This window comes from Protopterus annectens, chromosome 10.part0 (assembly GCF_019279795.1).
Source record: "Protopterus annectens isolate FY-2018-M chromosome 10.part0, PAN1.0, whole genome shotgun sequence".
NCBI lineage: Eukaryota > Metazoa > Chordata > Ceratodontiformes > Protopteridae > Protopterus > Protopterus annectens.
In genome coordinates, this window is record NC_056744.1 from 1,416,006,345 (window position 1) to 1,416,031,002 (window position 24,658).

General features: G+C 40.7%; 1 protein-coding gene across 1 annotated transcript in view; it reads right to left on the reverse strand.

Moving 5' to 3' along the window:
- LOC122814292 (SSX family member 2 interacting protein) overlaps window positions 1-24,658 on the reverse strand; it is a 1,175,977-nt gene that overhangs the window by 108,251 nt on the left and 1,043,068 nt on the right. Inside the window, exon 10 of the mRNA XM_044086880.1 lies at window positions 11,404-11,563. Within this exon, the coding sequence (XP_043942815.1) occupies window positions 11,404-11,563 (160 nt within the window). The remainder of the gene's footprint in view (window positions 1-11,403; window positions 11,564-24,658) is intronic.

The following is a 24,658-nucleotide window of genomic DNA, read 5'->3' on the forward strand; positions in this document are numbered from 1 at the left end:
GATTCCAAAGTCTGGGTCTGGCCTCGGCTGGTGTCGCACTTCACCCGACATCATAGCTGCAGTTATTCGGGTATAAAGGCATCAGCCGACGCCATTTTCCTCAGTGTTTCTTGCCCCAGATGCCAGGTGCCCTCTTGGAAGGCTAAATTTGGATAAATGCCAATGATTCCAAATAATAGAGAGCAAACACAAAAAATAAACATGTATGTACATATATACAAACAAATACACCATAATAGATCCCCCCAGCTAGCTATAAGATGGGAAAATACCCTAGGAGCACCACAGAGGGGAAAGGCGGGTGGGTAATCCTGACTGCAGATGCATTCCTATCGGACATCTACATTTATGGTAGGTACAAAACTGTACTATGTCCTTCAAGGATGCATCTGCAGTCCTTACAAATGGGTAGAATACCATAGTCAAACTGGGGGAGGAGGAAAAATAAAGTTATGGTGTAGTTAAGATCCCTTGCAAAACAGCAGTGGCAAAACCTGCTCGGGATCTAGAGTATAAGGGTAAATTATAATGCTTGGCAAATGTATGCACGGAGCTCCAAGTAGCAGCCTCTAAAATGTCCTTAGTAGCCACTCCTCGTAAGAAGGCTGTGGTAGTGGCTGTAGCCCTTGTAGAGTGAGGCCTGATGTTTTCTGGAGTTTTCTTTCCATGGTAGGAGTAACAAAATCTAATGCAATTTCCTATCCACTTGGAGATTGTCTGTTTTGAAATTGCTTTTCCTTCCATTCCTGTTGCATATGCTACCAGTAGCTGGTCAGTTTTTCTATTGCCCTTGGTCCTGTCCAGGTAGTAGCGTAATTGTCTATGTACATCCAAGGTATGCAACAGTCTTTCTCCCTGTTCTGTGGGTTGGGGAAGAATGTAGGCAGGTGGATAGCCTGATTTAAAGACACTCTGGAGACCACCTTAGGCATAAAAGTAGGATTTGTTCTCATGGACACTATCTTGATGGAAGATCAGGAAGGGTTGTACTGCCATTAATGCCTGTAGTTCAGATACCCTTCTTGCTGAAGTGATTGCCAGCAGGAAAGCAGTCTTCCATGACAAATATTGTAATTCTGCTGTTGCTGCTGGTTCGAAAGGAGGGAGTGTCAATTTTTCTAGCACAAAGTTCAAGTCCCACGCTGGTAATGGTGGCTTCCTAGGAGGTTTTACATTTTTAATTCCTCTCAGAAACTGCCTGAGCAGAGGATGTGAAAAGACAGGAGGATCCAAATAAATAAAAATATCCCAGTGTCCAACAAACTACTGCACAAAAGCCAAACAAGGCAAAAACACACCAGGAAACTGGAGACAATACTAGAAGCTGGAATATTAAATTCTGTTTCCAGCTTCTAGTATTGTCTCCAGTTTCCTGGTGTGTTTTTGCCTTGACAGGAGGATCCAAGTCGTATTCTGCTGAAATAGCTGATGCATGAATCTTGATGGAAGAATAGGATAGGCCTGTGTGGAAGAGCTCTGCCAAGTATTCCAGGATGTTGGCTATGTTTACCAGGGACACATCATCTCCTTTTGCAGTACTCCAAATGAGATATCTTTTCCATTTTGCTGTATAATTTTTTCTTGTTGAGGGTCTGCGAGCCTCAAGGATAATGTCTTTAACCCTTTGGGATAAATTCGGATTAATTGATCTTATGCAATGTTCCAGGCAGTCAGCTGCAGAGTTTTCAGGTTTGAATGCAGAATGTTGTAATTGTTCTGCGTTAACAGCAAGGGAACCAGGGGTAGTGGCCATATTTGTTCCCGAGACATGCTCCTCAGTAATGGGTACCAATGTTGCCTTGGCCAGTCTGGAGCTATCAGAATGATCCTTGGACAGTCCTCTTTGATCTTCAATAGCACCTTGTGCATCAAAGGAAGCGGTGGGAATGCATATGCTGTCAGGTTTTTCCAACTGAAAGATAGGGAGTCCACCTTCCAAGCAAGTGGGTGGTACGTCCTTGTGCAGAATTTCTTTAGCTGGTGATTGCGTGGGGATGCAAATAAGTCTATTTCTGGGAGTCCCCATTTTCTTGTAATGGTTTTGAAGATGTCCGGATGCAGCATCCATTCGTGGGCATCCGTGGTAGTCCTGCTTAATATGTCTGCTAGAATGTTTTCTTTTCCTGGTACAAAAATTGCTTGTAACTGAATGTTATAGCTCAGGGCCACATTCCAGAGGTCCAGTGCCATCCGGCATAGGGGGTACGAATGTGTGCCTCCCCGTTTGTTGATGTACCACATAACTGTGGTGTTGTCTGTCCTTATCATCAATTGACCTTGTCTGAGAAGTGGTCTGAATGTCTGAATTGCCAGTTTTACTGCCAGCATTTCCTTTAGATTTATGTGTAGGCGTAGCTGGTCTTGAGTCCATAAGCCTTGTATGCACTTGTCCAGCATGTGGGCCCCCCAACCGAGGTCTGAGGCGTCCGTCGTGATGGTTTGGCTTGGTTGAGTGCTGTGGAAGGGCAATCCTGTGTTTGATTGACAGGCCTGAGCCCACCATAGGAATTCTTGCTTCAGACATGGAATTATTGGAATTTGGGTTTCTAGGCTGTGCTTGTGTTGAGACCATAAATTCCTTAGGTACCACTGTAGCTTTCTCATATGCAGTCTGGCATGAGGAACCAATATTATGCAGGATGCCATGAAGCCCAAGGCTTGCAGTACTTTTCTTGCTGTTAGATGGTTCTGCTTTGTTAATGCCAAGAAGTAGAGAGGTAGTTGCTCCTGTTTTTCTACTGTTAGGAATGCCATTTGTTTTGATGTGTCCAGCTCTGCACCCAAAAAGGTTATTCTTTGGGATGGTATCAGCCTTGAATTTTTTATATTGACTGTATATCCCAGGGCTTGTAGCAGGTAAATGACCCTTTGTAAGTCTTCTGCTAGCTTGTTTTGTTGTCCGCTTGTATCAGGCAGTCGTCCAGGTAGGGGTAGATTTGGATTCCCTGAAGCCTGCAATGAGCAATTACTGATGCCAGGCATTTCGTGAACACTCTGGGCGCAGTAGATAAGCCAAAGGGCAATGCTGAGAATTGATAATGCTCTGATCCTGCAAGAAATCTGAGGTATCTTCTGCAATTTGGTCGTATGGGGACGTGCAGGTATGCCTCCTTGAGATCTAGAGTTACCAGCCAAGACTCCTTGCCCAGCATGGGAAGAAGCTGCTGTAGAGTCAGCATTTTGAATTTTGGAATAATGAGGAATGTGTTTAAAGCAGACAGGTCGAGAATAGGTCTCCATTTGCTCTCTTTTCTTGGTACCAGGAAGAGTCTGGAGTAAAATCCCTTTCCTTGCTCCATAGATGGTACCTTTTCCACAGCTCTCATCCTTAATAATTGAGATATTTGTTTTAGAGCTTCTGCCTTTTGATTTGGAGGTAGGTTTGGCATTCCTCTCTTCCCTGGTAGAGTATGGAAGTGAAACCTGTAGCCTTGGTCTATTGTCTGTAAAATCCACTTGTCTCTTGTGATGTAATGCCAGTTTATTGAAAATAAGGCTAGCTTCCCGCCTAAGGGTGCTTCTAATTGTTCCCTGGTAGGCGGTGCCAGAGCCAAGTCACTGTGATTGTCCTGTAGTTGTGGTGGTGGCTGTGTCTGTGGCTGTACTTCGCTGGTTGTTACCTTGCCACTGGCGTCCCCTGTAGGCACCCCTGGATTGGCTTCTGCCTCTTGAACGCCTATTCCTGCCTCTCTGAGCTCTGGAGGAGTCTGGAAAGGACCAATTCTTGGAGGGCCAATTCCTGCTAAACCTTGGCGGTTGGACCTGTAAGAAATCTTTTACTGTTTGGACAGATTTTGCCTTCTCTTCCATCTTCTTCAGCACCTGTTGTGCAGGAGAGCCAAACAAATTGATCTTATCCATGGGAGCATCTAATAGTTTGGACTTGACATGGTCTGGTAAGGCCTGCTCTTTTTACCATGCATGCCTTCTGATAACTGTGCCAGTCATGGCTGATCTAAAGGAAGCCTCCAGTGCATCATAGCCGCATTTTAAAGAATGGTTACTGACTTGCTGAATGTTACGAATCATTTCCTGAACAGATTTTTTGTCTAATGGTTCATCAGAGGACAGCGTTTTGGTTAACTGGTCTAGCATAAATTCTTGATACTGGATCATGTGAAATTGACAGTTCAAGGCCCTAGCTGAAAGAGTAGCAGAAGTGTAAACTTTTTTACCCCATCTCTCTAAGGATCTGGATTCCCTTTCAGAGGGGAGGGGGTTTTTAGCAGAGGTAGCTGCTACAGCCTTAGGTCCTTGGGAGATAGTCTCGGGATCTGCAAAAGGAGCCTTATACACATGGCAATGCGTGTCCGGGACCCTGTAGTATCTATCAGGCTTAGCAGGGGCCGGAGGTAGAGAACCAGGAGCAGTACAAGCATCATTAAATGCATCATCTACAACAGAAAGAACTGGAGGAATGGCTAAAGGCCTATGTTGTGGTAAATGCAGAAAGGTTCTAAGCCTTTTTCTGGAGTCTGAAAAATCCTGGCCCTGCCACTGAAATTGTTCCCTCATAGCATGTAAGGTTTTCCCAAAGGAAAATTCCTCAGGCGGAGAGGCAGAAGAGATGGACTCTTCAGCATCAGAGTCTTCATAAGGGGAGAAAAGAGTCTCTGGAGGGTTTGTATCATCTGAATCATCAGAGGAATCATCTGTAGAGAGTGGCTGAGGGGGCTCTGCTCTAGGCCTCTTCTCTGGAGGTGGGTGAGAGGCCCTGTCTGGTTGAGGTTGGGATCCCCGGATTAAGGAAATGAGATCCTCTGCTAAACTAAGCATTTGTGAACTAGAGCTAGGCCTGTGAGAGGGGGTCTTAGCAGGCACAGTTTTAGTAGCTTTAGCTGCTTTAGCCCTGGCAAAGGCCTTAATGGACATGGCTGCAGGTGGCCTAGCAGCTCCATGTGCAGGGGTTGAAACATCCAAGGGAATAGTGTCAGATAATTCCTGAGAAACTGCAACAGCAGCTGGGATTTCAGAAGCCGATTCCACCAGGTTGGAAGAGGCCTCGGTAGAAGGTAAGTTTTCGGCTGAGGGAAGAACCGCTTGCTCGGTTTCAGCCGAAACCGAGACACTCGCGGTTGGCTTAACCGCGGTTTCAGCCGAAACCACGGACCGCGAGTGTCGGTCCTTTTCCTTGCGCTTTTTAGAAATTTGCGTAGTCGGAGGATCCGACGGCATAATATAAGCAAAATCGGGGCCGAAAAACTCAGCAAATTCAGACCGACGTCTAAGCGTCCGTCGGTTAAAAGAAGCACAGGCTAGACAAGCTGCTACGTCGTGGTCTGGGCCTAAACAGGGTAAGCAGTAAGAGTGGAAATCTTTATGAGGTATTTGTTTCCCACAAGTTAAACAGTTATTCACTTTTTCTGACATCGGCTGAGGCAAGAAAGAGTCCCCAACGGGGTACTTAGCTTTTTAGAAGTCTTCGGTAGTAGTATTCGGTAGTAATCTCTGGTTCTGACCGACCGGCACTTGCGAACAGCTTCTGCTTGGCCACGGCAAGAAAGACTGGGGAAAATGGCGTCGGCTGATGCCTTTATACCCGAATAACTGCAGCTATGACGTCGGGTGAAGTGCGACACCAGCCGAGGCCAGACCCAGACTTTGGAATCCGGCCGACCGAAGGGCTGCCTGACGACAGGACAACCCATTTGTAAGGACTGCAGATGTATCCTTGAAGGACATCTAGATGGCAACTAGAGCTGAATGCCACGGCTCCACCTGGATTAAATGATTGTGTTAGTATTGTTCCTGAGCTAAAATATAGGGCATCAAAATTGTAAATTTACATAAAGGGTCAGCAACCTTTTCATACCCTTTATGTTTTTTCTTTTTTCTGATTACACATTCATCACTTTTTACAGATACACATTTTTTTGTAAATATCTACCCTTTAGGGGGTTACTATGACATATTTGTTGTATCTAACTTTCCTCTTTAAGAAGTGATTGTTATTTTAATAGAATAATTGATTTTATTGAATGTAATTGTGTGTGTATAAAAGAGGGTGCTTTTTTCAATAGGATCAGTTCTGAAGAAGTCTACCGACGAAAGCGCTTAACTTTTATTATTTTTACATAGTGTCCAGTGTGTACTTTGAATGAATCATTGTTTAAGGTAGGAGGACATTGGCTACATGGTGATTTGTTTGGATTTATAGGTTTTGAGAATGCTGACACCATAGGCTTTTTAGATACCACTGTAGTTTCCTCATATGCAGTCTTGTATATGGAATTAGAAGAATGCAGGAGGCCATGAACCCCAAGGCTTGCAGTATTTGTCTTGCAGATATAGCAGGGTTTTTGTGGCCACTTGTTTGAAGTAAGTTGTCAAATGAATTTGCTTTTCCGGAAATGAGGTAAGCCATCTGGGAAGTTGTATTCAAGCTTGCTCCCAAGAATATAACTTGTTGACAGGGTACCAGTTGTGATTTATTTTCGTTTATGGTGTACCCCAGACAAGTTAAAACCCTTTTTACAAAAGCCAGATGATTCAAAAGCATCTCCTGGCTTTCTGCCTGAATTAGACAATCGTCCAGGTATGGGTATATTTGAATATTTCTTTGCCTGCAAAATGTAATAACTGGAGCTAGGCACTTTTTGAATACCCTGAGCGCAGTAGATAAGCCAAAGGGCAGTGCAGAGAACTGATAGTGCGTGTAGCCTGCTTTGAAGCGTAGGTATCTTCTGCAAGATTCCTTGATTGGGATGTGCAGGTATGCTTCTTTTAAAATCTAGTGTTGCCAACAAGGCATCTTTGCCTAGCATAGGAAGTAACTGGTGAAGAGTCAGCATCTTGAATTTTGGAATCTCCAAAAAGGTGTTTAAAGTAGACAGGTCCAGGATAGGACATCATGAATTGTCTTTCCTGGGTACCAGGAAAAGTCTCTAGTAGAAACCTTGCCCCTTTTCCTCTTCTGGTACCAGTTGAACAGCCCCCATGCTAAAGAGAGAAAGTATTTGTTTTTGTGCCTCTGCCCACTGATTTTGGGGTAGGTCCAGCCATCCACTTGGTGTTGGCAATGTGTGGAAGTGAAATCTGTATCCTTGGGACACTATTTAAAACCCATTTGTCCTGGGTAATGAGTTTCCAATTATTTGCATGAAGAGCAATCTTTTCTCCCAAAAGGGTAGTCAGATAAGTGCTTGGAAATTTTAAAAGGAAGTCATTGAGACAGTTTACCATGGGGGAGTCTCATTATTCCCAGACTTGGAAGTGGAGGGACCCACTGCTTAGTTCTGTGAGTCCCCTGGGACTGAAACCTGGGGGTTTTGCTGTGTCTGGGTTTGGCTTGAGAAGACCTGGAAGTGGCTGGAAAGGACCAATTTTTAGAGGGCCAGTCCCTACTAAATCTAGGAGGCTGAACTTGTAAAAATCTAACAGTTTGCATAGATTTAGCTTTATCTTCCATCTTTTTAAGAACTTCCTCAGCCTTGTTGCCAAACAGGCGGTCCTGATTTGAAGGAGCATCCAACAATTTAGCTTTAACATGATCAGGCAAAGATTGCTCCTTAAGCCAAGCATGCCTTCTGAGCACAGACCCAGTAACAGCAGCCCTACAAGAGGTCGCTAATGAATCAAAACCACATTGCAAAGTATGTTTTCCAACTTGTTCGGCAGAACGCATTAAATCCTGTAATTCTTTATTTTCCACACAGTCAGGAATCAACATCATTTTCTGTTTAAGCAATCCAATAACATGTTGCTGATACTTTAACATATGAAAATCGGTGGTTTAAAGCCCTAATGGCCAAGGTTGCAGAAGTGTAAACCTTCTTACCCCATCTATCCAGCGCCCTGGAGTCTATCAGAAGGGTAGGATTTTTAGCAGTAGAAGCCTTAATGCCCTTGGACCCCTGTGAAATAGTCTCTGGAACCGCAACACGATTTTTAAAAAGGAACTTGTGTGACTCATGGACCCTGTAGTATCTGTCAGGTTTTCTGGGAGCAGGAGGCACGGAAACAGGGGCCAAACTAGAATCCAAAAAAGCATCATCAACAATGTATAGTACAGGAGGAATAGCTTAAAGACCTATGCTGAGGTAGGAGTAATAAATCCCTAAGCCTCTTTTTTGAATCAGAACAATCTTGGCTTTCCCAATGGAAATGCTCCCTTAGAGTATGCAAGGTTTCCCCAAAAGAAAAATCCTCTGGAGGGGAAGCAGAGGGAATGGAGTCCTCTGCATTAGAATCCTCATAAGTAGATAAGGGCAAACCCAGATCATCAGAAGAATCAGAAAAAACAGAATCCTGGTCAGAAGATTCATAAACAACTTCAGTCCTAAGGGGGGGGGGGGGATTGGCTTGCCTCTTAGAAAGGGGGGTGGGGATTGGCTACCCTTGATTAGAGTTATTAAATCTTCAGCCATTCTTATCATTTGTTTTTTAGGCACAGATGTCTGAGAATGTGGCCTGGGCATCGTTGTTTTAGGCATGGTTCGAGATTTAGGCCTAAGTGAAGGAGACATCAGTTTAATATGCAAGTCCATAGGCTTGAATACACTCTCAGAAGCCGGTGCCTGCACAGTGGCTCCGGACACATCCAAGGTAGAGATATCCGCGGCTTCCATAGTTGAAGCATCTCGCGGCATACCAGACTCCGAATGGGTATCAGTAGAGGCCTGCGAATTAGAAGTAGTGGGTATCAGGGGCTGCGAAAGTGCCTCACTGAGTACTGGCAACTGGCTTAGGAGAAGTGTCGTCGGCAGTTTTGGACCTCGGTGGCCTGTCTCTGTCTATCTTTGCATTTTTTCAGAATCCCGGTAGTCGGATGGCTAACCGGTGACATTTCTGGATAATTAAACCAAGAACCGAAATATTTAGAGGCGAAAATATACCGACGACAGATAGTGCGCTGATTAAATAAAGCACAAAACCGACAGCAAGGTACATCGTGGTCAGGGCCTAGGCAAGGAATACAGTACGGATGAAAATCTTTATGAAATATTTGCTTTGCACAAGTAATGCAATTATTAACTTTTACTGACATCAGTAAGGAGTAAGAAAAAGTTTACTTTAGTTTACTTTTTTTGAAGACTTTAGTTCTGAAACTCAAAAACGAAAATTTCAGGAGTCGGCCGACCGGCACTTGCGAACTGCTTCTGCTTTGGGCACCACACAGCAAGAAAGACTGATGTAATGGCATCGGCTGCATGTTTTATACCCCTGACGACCTGACGTCATGGAAGAAGAGACAGCAACCAACGCAGGACCCAAGACTTTGTTAATCAGGCCGACTGAGGGCTAACAGGTGATGCAAATGTAACGACTGCAACAGTAAAACACAAAGAACATCTAGCCCAAACATTTTGGGATCAGTTCGAGTGTGGCCAGCTCCCTCCAAGCCAGGCGGGAAACTAAATCAATGACTTCATCCTCTGGGTGGGGGGGGGTCATCCAGGACATAGACAGGCCTGCCCAAAAAACCTCCAGAAACACAGACTTCTTGGAAGTATGATTTTGGGAAGACCAGCCACCTTTTTTCACATGATTCAAGGATGTCCACAAAGATGATGTTGTCAGGTCGTGATTGGGGTGATCCTTCATCAAAATCAGTCTACTTGATCAAGGACTCCAAAGAGGAGTCTAAGTGGTTCCTCTTGCACTATTTCTTATGAGGGATCTCCTCTGTGGGATGTTCAGGGGAGGTATCAGAAGAAATGGAGACAACTTGCTGGAAAACTTTCTGGAGGCTTAACGGGGAAGTCTGACCTATGGCAGGATGTATGGGCTTAGTGCTCATATCAGACAAAGGATGGGGAGGATTGCAGAACTGAAATGTTTGTCTGATTGTAGAGAAAGCCCCTTCTGTGACCTGGAAAGCCGAGGACCTGTAATGACTCCTCCTTCCTCCTCCCTGGAACCAAAGCCAGCAGAGGTAAGAGGACAGATCCCACACCAGACCCAGGACCTACAGACAGATAGATAAGACCTAGAGGAAGAGGCCATGGAAGGGTGTCTGGACTTGGAAGGAGTTCTCAATATCTGACATGGAGGAACTGGTGGAACTGGAGATACTAGTTTAGACAGCAGAAACGGGGCACGTCTCTGAACCGGATCTGAAACCTTAGGATCCAAAGTTGTCCTGGTTGGAGTGGAGGAGCCTGATATGCACACTGGTTCTGCTGGATCCAAGGTAGATGTCGGCTCAGAAACTGGTTTGGTTTTGCTCCGATCCAATGAGGCTTTCGGATCTGGAGAAGGCCTACATTTGTTTGGATCCAAAGTAGCTTTCGGATCTTGAAAATGTCTAGCTTGAGTTGGATGCAAAGATGTTGGATACAACTGGATCTTTTATCTTTGGTGTCTGGCAAAGCTCCCAGGGGAGACTGAGAGGGCTTAATGCTTTAGTTCTTTCGAACTAGAAGGCTTCACAGGGGTTTGAGCCCCAGATGAAAGCAACAGTCCCTTGAAGTATCAATTTGTTGCTTCTGTCAGAGAGGGTGCATGGGTTAAAGGCCGCACAGATGTGGCAGTCTGCTTCCAAATGACTGGCTCTTAAGCATCTGAATTTGGAATTTTGTGCCCACAAGAAGTGCATCTCTTGAAGCTTGTGAGTTTGTACTACACCTTTAAGAGATTTACCAAATTTAACCAAGTTAGGACAATCTTTTACACAAAGGAAAAGTTTAAAGTTATACTGTTGAAGGTAGCTTTAGAAGACACCACTAAGACTATGCTATTAACACTATCAGAATAAAGGAACAACAAATATTTTTTTTTGACAAAAGTGCCAATGGCACTATAAAGAAAGTGAGAAAAAAGGGAGGAAGCAGTCCATATCACCTGTCAATAGCTAAAGGGAGGGGAGGATATAGATATTCAAAATTTCTACTCAAAAATAGATGAGAGCATAACGTTTAAAAGTTTGACCACTCCAAAAAAAAAAGACTGAAATGAAAAATATGCTTTTAAAGATATCATCTACCTGAAATGCACTCGAGACTTTGAATCACGTCTTGGTGCGATGGCACCAAACGAGATCTGAGGGGTTAGAGTAGGTATAATGCATGATATGAGAGGGAGGAGCTAAAGTCTTGAAGATACGGCCAAGTAGGATCCGAAGTGAAGTGAAGAAGAATGAAGAAGAATGAAAAGAGCAACATCAGATTTGTAGTTATTAACAGCCATGCTGAACAATCAGGTGGGACACTAACTTGCCACTGAACACAAAAATTTGTTTGAGCAATTCTAATGCAAGTCGCTGCCTCCAAATCTATACAGCATTATAACAGATCAAGACAAGCCATCTAATAAGCATTTGGCAGTATTAAGAAAGAACAGACTAGCAAAAGAAAAATTTGACATATGCCTCTAACTGTGAAATGGAAAAATCTTTTACCCTACATTAGTGACATAAACAACTGAATGCCAGCAGCACAACACATGGCATAAAACATTGTTAACCTTTTCTCTGGAACAATAGGACTTGATTGCTGTTCAAAAGATGATGCAGGCAACAGCTTCCTCACAGACTTATTGCGCTCCATGGATGTACTAGAAATGGTACTATGAGGTTCCTGCACTTGAGGACTGATTGGCAGCTGCTTAGTTTCTTTGTCTGGATCTAAATGAAGCAAAGCAGAAAACAATGTCAATGAGACAGACAGAGGATTTAAAATGAACAGAATTCAGTAAGTGTACACTGAGCAAAAAACTTGTGAACATTAAGAAACTCTCAACCTATGCAGAACATAAGAAATAATACAATTTAGTCACATACAATTTAGTCAAAACTTGCATATAAACAGCAATACAACTCTGATTATCAGAGGACATAGTGATGGATTTGTAACAAGCTTCACAAGATGCAGTGTTGTGTACGTGTATAACGTCTTGAATAAATATGCTTACAGCTCACTTAGAAGATAAGCATTTCCTAGAAAATGGTACTCCTAACTCCATTAAAACTCATGAAATACAATAAAAGATCCATCAGCATTAAGGAGAGCAGAGGTCCATTAGTGATACTTGCTTTGTGATAGAAATGAAGCTGCAGCACAGGTGCAGGGCATTCACGTGATACTGCCACAAATGACTCCACCTCCCACCTCCTCTGGAAGTAAAAGTACTGAACATGATTCAAAGACTAAAAGTGAAAATAAATAAAGATAAAGACAAAACAAATCAGAGGTGAAGGTGGCTTTGACAAACACAAGAAATGTCAACAATAAAATGGGTTACTTACAAGATTTCCTCTGCTTGGAGCATGACGATATCTGTATCATTACTGCAACATAGTTAAAAGATGCAAAATGTACAACACACGTCGGTTCTGATAGGATAAGTAGCAGTAACTCAAACCTTGCAAAAGAAAGTATAATTGTGTAAGATCTTATCAGTAGATGTGAAAACAGCTGTAATAGTGAGAAGTAGGGCAAATGCATATGGTCCAGTCCACAGCTGAACATCTGGTCAGCATTCCAAACCCTTTACACCTTGTATGTGCTGTACGTCAGACATGTGCCATACATTTAAGGTGTAAGGTACATATGTGATGTACAAGCACCTAATTCTCAGAACTGAATTGCCCCAGAAGCACCAGAGCAACCCAAAGAGGAAAACAAAAACGTGCATCAGGAATGGAAGAAGGAAGAAAGAAAGTAAGAGACTCTTTGCTAGAAGGAAGGCAACAAACAATAACAGAGGGAAGAATAGAATACTGTAACCGTGAGAAGTAGGACATTGACTATGTTATGGTAAGATCTTGGACAACTATACTATATCATTCTTATCATTGTTGCAGTATTTTTACAAATGTGAGAGTACAAAGCTACAGTAGAGGATGGTAGAAAGAAGCCATGGAGGGACCCTCAAAAAACTTGAAGTATGCCCTGGCAAACCCCACTCTGGCTCTAGAAATTACATCCAACTTATAATTTTTAGTAAAGACCTAGTAGCAGCTTCCACAATGCCTTTAGTATCTAAACTCTAGAAAAAAAGCACCAGAAGAGGCAACTTCCCTGGTAAAATGAGAAATGTGTGTGGGTTTAGCATAATGGTTACGGTCTTCATCTCACAGACACAATGCACAGGGTTTAATTCTTACATCTGTATATTGTCTAGACATAAAATGGCCCTTAAGGGCAATTCGACTAGTATGAACCTATAAACAAACAGAAGAAGAAAGTTACTTGCATTGAAAGGAATAGCAAAAATAACTTGTCTTAAAGATTCAGGAGGAGATGGTTCACTTAGAAACAGCCAAACTCAATTTTTTGGAATGAAAAGGAAACAAAAAGTTGCTCAGACTTCCTGATATTCATCTTGTCCAGGTAATATCTGAACTGTCTATGTAAATCCAAGGTATGAAGAATCCTCTCACTAGCATTCTGAAGACAGAGGGAAGATGAATTGTTTGATTCAAGGACAAATCATTAACCACCTTTGGTATAAAAGGGGAATTAGTATGAAGAAAGATCCTGTCCTGGTCAAAAAAACAAAAAATGTGCAACTTCCATGAGTGCTTTAAGTTCAAAGACTCTCTTAGCAAAAGTAAGAGCGACTAACAGTAGTGTCTTCCAAGTACAGTGCAGTTAGGAATAGGAAACTGCAGGCTCAAAGAAAATCTGAGTTAATTTCTCAAAAACAAAATTAAGGTCCCAAGGAGGAGGACTAGGCCTTGACTTCAAAACAAGAAGGAAGGGGTGAATTCAAAGGCAGACAAGCAGAAATGGCTAGCAAATGAGCTTTGACAGATGAATATGCCAGGCAGGAAGTGAGCAACTTACAAAAAGAAAGGACCATAGGAATACCCACAGAAATCAAAGTCATGCTTGAGACACCAAACACAAAATCTTTTCCATTTAGCCACATAAGACTTTTTAGGGTTTTCTGTCCTCTTGCAAAACCATAAACAATTTGAAGAACTGGAGTCAAAAAAGAATCGCAACCCTATCACCCAAAGAGTCAGTTGAAGTGTATGTAAGTAAGGGTGAATGAGAAATCCCTTGCCCTGTGTGAGAAGACCACATACATACACACACACACACACACACACACACACACACACACACACACACACACACACACACACATGTATATACATACAATAAATACATAAACAAAATGAGCAAAACCATCTAACTGCTTTCAGTTGAACATATTGTGTGCAACAATAATCACACCTAAATCAACTCCCTAAATATGACTCTAACCTTAGATTTAAGAAAAAGAAACAAGACTAGTAAAATAAATAAAAACAGAATTACAATCAGTGAATCAGAAATGGCTTTGCTTGCAAAATGGATGCAAAACAACAAACTAAAATACTGAACACTAATTTTTATTAAATAAAACACTGTATGATGCTACAAACTAATTTAAATATAAAATAAACTACACTACAAAAAAAGCCATAACAGTAACTAGTTAAAAAACTCATACAACACAAAACATCCTGAAGATTCACAGTAGAAAACCATTCATAAAAAGATTACAAAATGGAAATGTTGTTTTAAGTGCAGAGAGAAATTTTTCTGTTAGCTAGAGCAAGGTTTACTTAATGAAATAATTAAAGATGTACAAATAGAGGACTAAAAGAAACCCACTTAGGAGTGTGTCTGCCTAATTTAGAAGTTGTTCTGATGTCAGGAATAGTGGCTGCGGAAAACAGGCATGACGACCTGAAAGAAAACACCAAGAGTAAGCCAGACATTGTTCTTATTACAGGACTCCAACAAAGAGAGCTACTGATAGGTTTTGAGACAGAGTGTGTGTGTGTGTGTGTGTGTGTGTGTGTGTGTGTGTGTGTGTGTGTGTGTGTGTGTGTATGCGTGTGAGGCAGAGCTTTCACAAGTTTGAATTTCTTATGGCTGAGACCACAAGATCAAACTTGTGAAAGGTCGGATCATTTAAATGGAGATCAATACACAGCCCGGAATGGTATATTCACCATTTTCCTGGCGGTAGTGTGATCTCCGAGTTGATATATTTAATTAGCAGGGGGAGCTTTTTTCTTTAAATTTTGAACTTTCACAAGTTTGATCTTATGGTCTCGACCATAAGAAATTTGAACTTGTGAAAGTTAGAAGCAGACATATATATATATATATATATATATATGTGTGTGTGTATGTGCATGTATATATGTATAATACAATCATCCTTGTTTTCATAGTCTTCAAATGTAATGGGTTATTGTCCTCCAGGAGTGCAGCCAGGAATTCTGAACTGTATAACAGCTTCCGGAAAACAGCTCCCCTTCTCCTGCAAGGTATCACCTATACCCCAAACAGTACCCATTTTTGGAAAGTATAATTTTCAGTTTGGAAAAAAAATCCTGAAAAGACAGACAAATAAAAATCCTAATTAATCCATTTGGCAGTGTGAACAAAATAATTTAACAAAATCTGAAACAAAAAAACACAAAACAAAAAGGTAAATATTTCAGTATTTTTAAACTGAAATTTTAGCATATCTCATTGTACAGAAAATATTTAAAAAGTATAAAACCACGGTGTATGTGATATGGGCCTGGCTACAGCCTTGTTGCTTTCTCTTAAGGGAGTTGCAGCCGAGAGTTCTACATTGTAGTTGTCAGCAGGTCTCCAGGACTGAAGCTAGGTTGTATGCTATCAGTCAGATCAGCATAACCATACCCAAAATTGGCAGAACCCAGCAATTCTGTGAAGGAAAATCACAATGAGCTATTAGCTCAGTAACATTTTACAATTACAGCAAATACCACGTAGACTCCACTCTTGCTCCCCAAAAAGCAGTACACTATACAAAGTCAGTCTTAACCATTTAGCCCAACTCAAAATTACAAATAAAGGAGCCACCTCTCTTAAATCAGCATACTGCATCAGTGACAACAATCAGGATTTACTCTACATTTAGACACAGGTCACTAGGAGTTTGTCATGATAAACAGTGCCATAGCATCAGACTTAAAATAACAATTCACTCACTCATCTGAACAAATGCCTTAATGAGGCTATTAACCTTTTAACTCATCAAAGCTGGAGCCACTCCTTAGCACATTGTAAACAGGGGCCCAGAGAAGTAAATATTGTGGGAAGAAATATCCAGGGAATTGGGAATTGTTATGGCTAGGCTTGCATAGGCCCTAGGGCTGATAGGCAATGTTCATAGGTTGGTACTAGGCTATCTATCTAGCTCGATTATCTGTCTACTAGGTAACATACCTCAAAGATATAAAGTAACAAATGACAATAAAGGAATGAAGGCAGTGTATCGAAAACTGTGAAGACAGGGATGATTCAATTATTTCCTACCAGTTCCTTACAGAATTACTATAACATGTCATCACCACTGTTTAAACCTTCAAGTGTTTGGTTATGATAACAATATATGAAACCCAAAGTCCAGGCTGAAGCAAGACCTAAAAACTCTGACAGTTACAGCAGCAAAACCAGCCTTAGAAATGCAATCAAACATCTAATGTTTGGTAAGATATAGAGTACAAATTATGTGGCTGCTTCAAAGCTGGCTGCAGATGGAATTCCATGAAAAAAAAAAGAATGAAAGGTTGCAGCACACATTGCAGGAGGAGCCCCTGAACATACCTCTCAACCGTACAGATTTTTCCTCATATTTTTGGTACATTTTTCATAAAACTCTGATTTTCTGGCAAAATAGTAGCAAATCATTAAATATTGAAGTTAGAAAACAATGACAGACAATTGAGTTTCAAACTTCTCACCTTTCAGAAAATCCATGCTAATGCAAAACCTGTTATTCTATCAACTTTCTAAGTTTATAAGAGCAATATTCAAAAAATGTCCCTCTTTTTGGGCTTTTGTCCTACATTTATTTATGGCTGTGTCCAGATTTCTTGATCTAAGAGGTTGAGAGGTATGCCTTTGAACAGAGTGCCTATAGTACAATATGAAAACCCAGCACAAACTGTAGAACATCATAAAATATTCAGACTACATCAAGGCTACAATTCTGGGATTTTCCTAACTGATGTCATAGCAACAAGAACTGTTTTTCAAAACAAAAACATTAAAGGTGATGAAAATGTTCTAATGAAGTTTCTCTGTCAAACATTTCCTTTAAGGTCACAGTTAAGAGGGCTAAACTTTGAGAACATTAAGATGTAATCCCGTACATAAAAGCAAAAGAATACTTGCAGGGCTCTAGGAAGGAAACTTGAAAAGTATCGCCATGAGTCCTGATGAAAAAATATCAATGCTTTAACTAGAAAATGTGAGCAACAGTCCAAGTACATCTGGAAAATTAACCCAAAAAGGTGCCAAAGCAGTGTATTCATCCTAGTGGAAATATATTTTCAACATCAAAAAACGACAAACAAAATAGAACATGAGGATGAAAATTCAGCAAATTTTCATAAAGCAAAAAATGTTAAGAAATAGTGGGAAGAAAATGTGCATTGTTTCCTATAAAAACAGAGTTATCAAGAAAGGATGTGTGTTTATCCTGGAAGAGTGTACCTGTCTTTACAGGACACATCCCTATATTTCTGAAACTAGTATACGAATCACTGTTTTCAAAGTCTAATTTCTGAAGTCCTGGTTAAGGTACATACATGAAACTAAAGCAGCAACATGATATCTACAACTTGACATGATTTGCTAAGAATGCAAGTGAAATCATCAGCATGAGATGTGAAAAGCTGGAGTTAAAAGTTATGAAAAATATGACGCTTCCATGTTTGCATTAACTCAAAAACAGAGTGTGATACGGTCTTGTTGGGGGGATTGAGTATTAGTACAAAGTGACACTAAGATATGGTGGGTAATTTGAAATCATTCTTTGATATAAATGCTCTTTTGGTAAGGGAGTTAACTTTCATAACTGCAATAAATTCAAGAAAGCTGTGTAACCTACAGGTGAACATATGATGGCATCTTATACAAAACAACGCAAACAGTTTTGTAGATCAATATTGTTTTGAAATATTGTGAAAATGTATGTATAATTTGAACAGTATCACAAAACAAAAGCATGCATGCTATCCCCTCTAGTCATACACAGGTTCACAGGTAGATACCAGACTATCAGCCCTAGGGCCTATACATGAATAGCCAAAAAGGTACCCTGGCTTTCACCACCCAAGAAAATTCTTTTCTTGTGCCCCTGTCGAGCAGACACATCACTGGAAAGCTCTTGAATAGGTGAACAATTCTCTCACTGATATTTTGGCTCAATCTTGTAAGAGACGTAACCATTTTTTGACAGCAATACTAGTATTTTTGGCAAACAAAATACATCTTTCCACCCATAAATCTGCAATATAAAAACATCTAAAAACACATCTTTGACATAAGCACCTGTATATACAGCCTACTGGCTACTAAAGAGATAACATTTTTTGTAACTCACATTAGATTTGTAATATCTGATAAATAATGAACTGTGTTAAAAGAAAAGGAATTTGGAGAAAAGCTCTCGGGAAGCAAGTAGTTTCCTGGCTTCAACAACCTCAAAGCAAAGATGTTAATTAGTCTCTTCTGTTCAGGATTAAATGGGCAGGAGAAAACATAGCCAGAGAAAGAGAAACAATACAGAGACAGTTCATAGGTTCATACTAGGCTATCTGCCCTAGGGCATTTGTAAGCCTAGCCAGAGTGTGTTTGGCTTTCGCCACCCATTTTAAATTAATTTTGCTATGCCCTTTTTCGAGGTTAGTATACTGTTAGTTCTGTTAGCTATGGATGAGTACCTGCAAAATGGATGTATGGATGGGATGGAATGGAATGGATGGCAAACCTACAATATGTTCATAGTTACTAGATATCTTCCTCAAAAGGAGGACATTTTCAGGACTGCAACATCCTCCCACTTAAAAATACAAGACAGCACAGTATCACAGCTATTCATCTATATACTGTCAGAATAGAACCCACAACCTTCTGCATTAAATGCAAGTATGCTATCTGTTGTGCTACTAGAAGTGCAAACAGATGTTCCACAAGCAGAACTGAACTTCTCTTCCCTGAAGCTCTCAGCTCTCTGTAAAATCCACTTGCATGCGACTCTCTCTCGAATTTGCAGCACTATTATTTCTTTGAAAGCCTTTTCAGAACGTGTGATGAAACTAACACACAATCATATTTTAAGAGGGCAACTAAGAATGGAGAAACCCAAAGTTAAAATAGTATCTAGATTTTAAAGGCCTGGTATAGCAAAATAAATTGTACATTTTTGTGCAGCCTAATCAGGATATCAAAAGATGGAGCCACATCTGAAAGTCAGAATACCAGTGACACTGATGACTGTTACTAAGTTTCATGTCACTGAAGAGCCATGAAACATGAGGACCCACTGATAATTTTAGTAATTGCTACCAAAACATTCTAATAATTATTTACAATGCAACACTGCTGGATTGAAAGACTAGTCACAAGGCATTAAGGATGGTCTTACTCAGCTTGTGCTCAATGGAGCTGATTTCCTGGGAATGTGCTTTGCTACCAGAAAACAGTGCAAACGCATTGACCATTGTCACACTCTCATTGCTTTCCGATACAAAGGGTAGGAGCTGGTCCTTTCCAACTTCTTTATATACCATACCACCAAGATGTTGTCAAGCTGAAAGGAAATCTTACCAAGAGGGAGGAAGTCATGAAGCTCCTGCAAAGCTACGAAAACCACCCTGATTCATTATTATGTTGATGTGAAGGTTAGTCCTCTCCTGAAAATGCCCCCTCTGCAATCCCAAGAAGAGGTACCTGTGGTGACAACTGCTGCTGGAGGAGGGAGGATGAATGAGCATGAGCTCCAAGACTTTGTTAAAGGTAACATACTCAGGTGAAACCAGAGGGAAACCTTCTCTGTCAACCAAATCTGAGATCATAGTAACTGACTCCAACAGGGAGTCTAGATGCTTCTTTTTGCACATCATCTTTCTCAGCACATAAGATGGTGGGTAATATGAGCCCTCAGAGGAGTGTGATGGCACTTGTGTCACCTGTTTGAGATTTATGGCTCGACTCTAACCAATGAATGCATGTGTGGGCTTAGGAGCAATTGCTGGGGCGTCCAGGGGAGGATCCATAACCTATAAAGTCTGCTGATTAAATCCTGAAGGAAATTATATCATCCTACCCATGACCTCTAAAGCAGAGCTGACATCTGTTAAATCTGAGGAAACCCCCTCTAGCCAAGACACCATTCCACCCAAAGAAGGAACTACTCTTGTCAAAGGGAAGAGTCCAGACCCTGACAGAGTAGAAGGCTACAAGGATAAAAACCTGTCTTAACATATCGAAGGTTGAAGACCTCAAACCCAAGCACGCAACCACCAAGGGGGGCACTGAGCACTCAGCATCAAATTGGTGTGACACAGTTCCACTCAGTTCCAGAAACCTGGGAGTCAAGTGGGACAGATCCAGAGATCCCAGTGCCCAGGCACAAAACACTGCCTAATGGTTGATGGGTCCAAACAAATATGGCTCCAACAGATGGGCCGGAGAAGTTGCAAGGATGGATAAAATGGGACCTGTCCTCTCCACCCTCAGTTCTAGAGGATAGGAATGATGCCTGTGTCTTTGCATCCTCATGAACACCCTCAACATATGATCCAGTTCTAAATCAGACTCACTCTTAACAGACCAAAATGATATAATTAAGGAAGCTGAGAGAGGGTAGAATGGGATTCATGAGTACTCTCTCTCAGATGGAGGCTTGCTTAGTTGCCCTGCTGGTGTCTTGTTCGTAATCAGGATCAGTTCAGAGGGGGATGGAGCAAGAGAGGATGGTTCTGGGTCAAACCTCAAAGGGGAATACATTGTCAAAGTTTTGGCCACAGATAACGAAGGCTAGTCATCCACCTAACTTTTCTTGGGATCTTCTGTCTCTCTCGTTTCACGGGAACTATTCTAGTCTCCTGCTACCTTGGTCCCGTCTTCCTCATGATCAGGAGGAGGAAGACTTTTCAGGATCAATTTACTTCTTCTGTTAGAAAAGGCTTTCTGCCCAAAGGACTTGCACATGAAGTAGCTGCAGTCAAATATTCCACCGCCAGACAATACACATATACCTCATGATCATCCTAAGGAGGAATCTTATGCTTGCACATCAAGCATGTTCTGAAGCTCTTTTCTCACTTGTCATCTATGATAGAAAATTACATGCTATGTGGAGTATGGTCTGTGGTGTCATAAGGATCACTGATGCAATGAGGTCTAGGATTTTGAGAAACTCTCTTGTGGAGACAATTTCTTGATGAAAATGTTGTTGTCTTTTGGCTTTTCATGGTTAGCAGTCGCCACAGTGGAACTCCGGTCTGCTAATGATTGGCAGTAGATTTTGACAAACGCCGAGTTCCCAGCTTGACGTTCAACCTTCAACTAAGGCATGTCCATTTACTCATGTCTTTCGAATGCCCACACAACCGCGGGGAGGACATGCAGACTCCACACAGAAGGCACTCCCCGCACTCCAGCCGAGAATCGAACGGGATAACCTCTTGCTGTGAGGCAACAAGGCTACCGCTGCACCACCGCAGAACGAATTCCAGAAATATGTCTTCTGATAGAAAGGCCATGCTTTTTTCTGTGTCTTTTATACACCCCAGGATGACAATTCTTTGTGAGGGTGTGAGACAGGACACTTTTAGTTTCAGCTTGAAGTAGGGTTCAACTGCCACGTGATGACAAGCAGCCTTCAGATGTAAAGTCCAGAAGAAGGGATAGGACCATCTGCAGAGTGAGCATTTTTAACTTGGGTACTTTCAGAAAGGTATTTAGGTACACCAAATCTAACACTAGTCTCCACAATAGTTACATTTTGGCTACCAAAAGATTTTGGTGTTAAAAGCCTTTTCCTTTTAGTAGCACAGGAACTAGTTCAATAGCCCCTGCTTGCAACTCGTGAAGGAGCGCCAACTAGAACCTGGGAACATGAAACATTCTAAATACCCCTGCATCACTTTACCTCTGATGCCAATTTTTGAGAATCTGGGTAGCATCAGGACCAAACACAAATTCAGAATTTAAAGGAGCTTTCAAAACTCAAATCTCTAAATTGCCAGCATGCTGGATAAGGGCTGAGCCAGTGGAGCCAACAGAAAGGTTGTTGCTGAATGCACAGATGGCCAAATACTGATCCTCCAACTGGTATGGGAAGAAAGGTGGATTTCAGCTCTTGACATTTTACATTTAGTACTGCCAGGGAGGTAGGTATTAAACCATTCTAGGGTTGAGGGACAGAGCCCAGGGGATGTGAGGTGGCACAGCAGTTTGGAGTGACAGACTACACTGAAAGCTTCTGATACGTTAATGAAGACTGACAACGCAAGGTAAGTGCTATCTCTGTGTTTATGAATGTTATTAAGGAAAGACAAAAGGAAAGTACCAGTGCTAATGAAGAAGAGACATCCATGTTTGCTGTTTAAAAACAATAAAGTAGTTGACAGTGGATGCATTTCTCAAGGATCTTAATGAAAGGAGAGTATAGTTGGTCGGAAGCTCAGACTGTTCAGGACCAGAACTAAACAAAAGGAGCAGTACCAGAAGCTTCTTCAAGAGGGGTCTTGTACACATATAGTTGAGAACTATACTCATATCAGTATAGTAAGCCCTCTAGCTAAGACTGGACAAAGTGGCATATCAACAGTTCTCTAACTACCTTGCAGGACAAACTCTTTCATCTTACACATTAGAAAAGACTTCACATAGTCTAAGTCCTTTTTTTAATTCACAAAAATATTCTTGATTGCTGACTTAACAGCTATGTCTTATTAGTAAAACCCAGAAAAAGCCAACTAATGTCCCAAAACCAGTGTAAAAACTTGCTACAAAAAACAAAAACATACTGAAAGAAGAGTTCAAGCAGAAATAAACTTTTTTGAGTAGTAATTCTTTTATTGTTCGCTATTCGTCAAAAGACTTCATCAGAAAATAAACACCACACATTAATCCTATTTATACATGACTAAAATTCAAAACTACCAATAAATAAATACTATCAATTTAAACCAATTAAATGTTCAAATAAAACACACTGGAAAGTATGTAGGATTTTTTTTAACCCTCTGATGTACTTGTATTAAATAGCCAGCTTTTTATCTATTAAGACACATTTTATATTTATGTTGTCATTAAGACCAGATGGGAGGTGAGCAGCTAGCAGAACATGCCACTCATCCTCTCTCTTCTTAAAATTGCCATCTCTCAAATCTTTGTTTACTATACTGAAAAATAGTAAACTTTCTGAAAGCAGTACAACTCAGTAAGTGTTTATATAAAGCATTATTTCTCATTTTGACCTTGATAGTGGTATAAATGTTTTTGTATTCTCTTATTAAATCTTCTTGTGGTCAAACCCACATAAAATGCTGGACATACTGTACATAAAGCAATATAAATTAGGCCACCAGTGTGATAACTAAATCTACCTGCAATTTTTATACTTTTGTCCAAGTGCTCCATGGCTACATAAGATCCTTCATGTATATATTTACAGACACTACAGCTATGGCACTTAAAAGTACCATTAGCTTTTTGAGTCTAAGGTGGACTTTTTTTTAGTATCATTATGTTTTAATAACTGCTTTAGATTGCCTTGCATCTTAAAGACAAAATTTGGACCATCTCCCACTTCCTTGACTAAATCTTCATTTCCCATGATAACATTCCAGTTGTTACCCAAAATATTTTAGTAGTAAAACTGTTAACATTCATGTCTAAACAATATCTGGGTGTAGAATCAAAATTTCGTTTCATATTATCAATCAAACTAACTTTTTTTCTTCTTTTTTAATGATCCCATTTAAAAAGTGTTTGTGGAAACCCCCCTGATATTTTACTACAAATTTCAATAGCCAAATGTTCTAATAAATTTGCTGGGTATTCTCCTTCTAAAGATAACTTGGTAAAAAAACAATCACCATTTCAAAATCTCTATCACAACTCACCATCCATGAGGCTCTAATAAACTGACTATGGGGAATGGGGAATGCTTCTCTTGATGTGTACAGGATGACCGCTTTTATAACACACACAGCTGTTAGAAAAAGTGTCCTTTCGATGTATTTAACTAACAAAACTGTGTGTGCCATTGTCTCACCTTAAATCTACATCCAGGAAACTAACCCTGTTGTCCATGTTCACCTAACAAATTGTAAAAAGCCAGAACCATTATTCAAAGCATTAATAAATTCTTCGAGATCAAAACCTTCATACTTCACACTAAAAAATAAATCATCTACATAACGATGATAAAAGATATTATTAAAATATGAAATTTATTTAAAATCTCCTTCTCCCACCAACCTAAAACCAAGTTGGTGGAAGCATGGGCCACTGTGGCCCCCACTGCTACACCCTTCAATTGTTTATACATTTTTGAAATAATTTTCTAATATTATTTCAAAAAGGCAAACATAACTGTTAATTTGCTGATTGTCTGTGGATGTATACTTACTAAGAAAACTTTTATTAACATACTCTACTCCTTTTAATTGAGGAATACTACTAGACAGTGATACGTCCACCGTAACCATAAAGTGAACTTTGTCATGATACAAGTTTTCCAAATGGAATAATCTAATATTGTTTTAAAAGTCTAAAGAATTATACACATAAGAACCCAACTTCTGAACAAGAGGGTTAAAGATGTAATCATGGTATAGCAACATACCTTCTGTGCTACTATCAGATGCAAAGACAATGGGCTTGAAAGTGGGGGGGGGTCAGTAGTACTTTTGTGTAATTTTTGAATACAAAAT